The sequence below is a fragment of the Juglans microcarpa x Juglans regia genome, chromosome 8S, assembly GCF_004785595.1.
Source record: "Juglans microcarpa x Juglans regia isolate MS1-56 chromosome 8S, Jm3101_v1.0, whole genome shotgun sequence".
In the NCBI taxonomy this organism is placed as follows: domain Eukaryota; kingdom Viridiplantae; phylum Streptophyta; class Magnoliopsida; order Fagales; family Juglandaceae; genus Juglans; species Juglans microcarpa x Juglans regia.
Genome location: NC_054609.1, coordinates 9546883 through 9550028, shown reverse-complemented (window position 1 = coordinate 9550028; position 3146 = coordinate 9546883). Strand labels below are relative to the sequence as shown.

At 40.6% G+C, this 3146-nt stretch overlaps 1 protein-coding gene across 2 annotated transcripts; it reads right to left on the bottom strand.

Annotated features, from left to right (window-relative positions):
- Positions 1-262: 262 nt before the first annotated feature.
- LOC121243914 (zinc finger protein JAGGED-like) lies at positions 263-2728 on the bottom strand. Of its 2 annotated transcripts, none has more exons than XM_041141973.1 (5): positions 2487-2725; positions 2250-2347; positions 1723-1854; positions 1407-1491; positions 263-1182 (listed from the first exon to the last, which is right to left on the bottom strand). In XM_041141973.1, coding segments are annotated over exons 1-5 (810 nt in total). In that variant the 5' UTR covers positions 2489-2725; the 3' UTR covers positions 263-689. The 2 variants fall into 2 exon arrangements, with proteins under 2 accessions (XP_040997907.1, XP_040997908.1); XM_041141974.1 differs by having other exon boundaries at positions 804-1172; positions 2487-2728.
- Between the last annotated feature and the right edge of the window lie 418 nt (positions 2729-3146).

The window sequence follows — 3146 nt, the reverse complement described above, 5'->3', positions numbered from 1 at the left end:
TATATATATATATATATATATACTGTTTGATCTAGGTTGTTGCCCCTACTGTACAAACATCACATGACACTGAAACAACAAAAGTTAATTTGGACATCGAAACCAGAACATCCTAAATTTCGTTGGAGAGAGATCATGAGAGAGAACCAAAATCCCCACGCCCCAGTTCTCTCCATGTCAAAGTCTATGTATGTAGATTTAGAAGGAAACATCGAACCTAAAAGGAAAAGCAAATTAATAATTGAGCATTGAAAAAGGGAGAGAAGAAGATCTAAAAACTGGTTTGCCATTGCAAAATAAACTCCAATTGCAAAAGAATTCAGGGAGAACTTTCAGTTCATATCTAACATCTTGTCCCACCAAGTCTCTAAGTTTTTTCCTTTTTCAACAGTTTTGGTTGTACACCAATACTATACCCCATTACAGCTCCAAGCCAAACTTGCTGAGCATATACATGAGCTCAAAAGCTGTCCCAACACCTGTAAAAAATCCAAAAGTCTCTCTCCTACCTACCTTTGCACGACCCCATCTGTCAGCTTGTTCTCTCTCTCTCTCTCTGCTGATCTTCGTGGATGGCGTGCCAATGTAGATGAACAGTGCTTGAAACAATCACTCCCTCCTAATTATAACGCACGATCTTGAAACTGATTGATCGATGGTGTGGAGGATCCGAACGGTAATTATTGATGTCATGTCCCTGCAAAGCTGCGGCCCCAATTCAATCCCTCAGGATTGTGCGATGATGAACCGTCCCTACCAAAACTTCCTCCTGCCCCTCCCGCTGCCGATCCTAGCAACTCCGACACCCGGCTGCCACCGGCATGAGCATTAAACCCTTGTCCGACCGGCGCACCAATGCAAGTGTAAGTACTAGAGTCCGGTGCGTAGCTTAGGTTTGGGTGGCACTGTTGGTTATTGCTGCTGACAACATGGCCGACACAGTACTCGTTCATCTGATGCTGTTGAGGATTATAAGGTGTCGGAAAGGACATTGGACGCGAAGGAGAAGTGTATAGATATGGTTGAGCTGGTGGTTGTGGTGGCTGAGGCGGCGGCGGAGGTAACTGGGTGGAGGGAGATCCAGAGAAGAATCTTGGATATCTGATTGGGAATGTTGGATCTCCATTAATGGCGGTCCCTGCTGCTGGATGATAGCCTCCTGGTATGATTGGCTGGCAGTAGCTAAGATCAGAATATGAAGTAGGAACCCCTTAATTAGTTTTCTTGATCGAGTTCATTCAACAGAGATGAAATATTAAGGGATTTTCTTCCATAGTCTTAAAAAATGAAAAAATAAATTAAAAGTAGAAGAGATCATCAAGGTAAGGAAGATGATGATAAGGATAGAGGAAAAGAAGAGAAAAGGTAATGCAAAAAGTGGATTCTAAAATATAGAAAACGCATACCCTAGATGAGATGGAGTTTGGGAGACTAGGTTATCGGTACTGAAAACCAGCTGCCTAGCCCGGTTCAGTGTCTCTGTCTCCCTCTCTGAACATATGTCCAGCATATACATATAAATAAATCAAATCAGTTTCAACACAAAAACAGCAAGAAATTCAGCAAAACTCCCAACTTTTGTTATGCTACAGAGATTGATCGACATGACCACGCTAATTTCATGGGAAAATAATTAAAGAAGTGACTCATTTTCTAGAATATTATTATAATGATAAAACTATAACTAGCTAGGTAAAGACTGAGATGAATGAAAGGACTTGCCTTGGCGGTGGCGGTTCATGTGTCCCCCAAGAGCCTGAGATTTGCAGAACTTGAGGGAACAAAACCTACATTCGTAGACCTTCCCACAATCGTCTTTTCCATCCTTTCCGCCGCTTTTCTTTTTCCTATAGCCTGCAAACCAAAACCAACCAATTAAGGGGTCTTCGATGAGACGTCTTTTCCTTAGCTAGGGGGCCGGCCGAACCCTAATTACCCAAATCATGGATGATTCCGGAAGACCGGACCTTTTCTCCTCTTTCAATGCTTATTATACCAAAGCGGAGAAGGAAAAGAAACAGGGAGAGCTAGAACAAAAAAACACAGTACTCTTTCGGAGCTACTCATCCAAGCATTGAAAATTAAGTGTATAACAAAAAATATATACTTTCCCTTCAAAACTTTGCGAAACCATCTGCATTTCTTCATATTCCTAAATGTTAGGTTTAATATATACGTTTTTACAAAGAAAAATGGGTATTTATTTATTTATTTATTTTTTTAATGGTAGTATAAGAAAAATGTAGTACCGGAGGAGGAGCTGTCGGCCTCAAGGACTTGTTTACCATGATCTCTGAAATCTTCAGGCAAGTTGTTGAGGTCCAAAGGGTTTCCCTCATCAGGTCTCCTGCAAGTTAAACAGCCAAGAGAAAAAGTCAGCTAGGAAAGAGAGAGTTAATAAAAGAGAACATGGGGCAGTAGAGGAGAAGATCATCAAGATGATGAATAGAAGCAGGTGTGAAGAGGTGTTGTGGGGGAAGACCTACATGTTAGCGACAAAGGGAGACACAGAAAAATTGAGGTAAAACTATCTTTGATCAGATAGGAAGATAGCCAAAGTGTTTCTTTTTTTAAAAAAAAAAATTATAAGACTTTCAGTTTGAGACTGCAAGGTTAGAGGCTAGTTTGAGTGGTGGTGGTAGAAAAAGAGCTTTGAAAGTTCTCTATCAGTTCCTCTGCCAGCCCCCAAGGACTCTTCTCTTCTTACTCTCTCTCTCTCTCTCTCTCTCTCTCTCTCTATGAGAAAATTGAAAGAACGTAGAGACAGTGGGTCTCGTGACTTTAATAAGGGCAACTGGTGGGGGTGGAGAGAAGCTCTAGCTAGGTATTTTGGCAGTGTCATTTAGTTTGGTTGAGAGGATCAGATGAGGGAATGAGAGGGACGTTACCTCAGTTTTGCCTTTACTCAAGAAGGCTAGGTATCTATATATTGCACTAAATCGACTCCTAGTATATATATTTCTATCAGATCTTGATCACATTCATAAAATAGTTCTAAGACCGCTATATACATATATACATATATATATATAAATTTATATAAAGACCAGAAATGATGGACGCCCAATGATCACATCTTCTAGCATTAAAGCAAAGGCGGCCAAGCACTACGCATGAAATATTTTTATAACATTTATCATATGCCT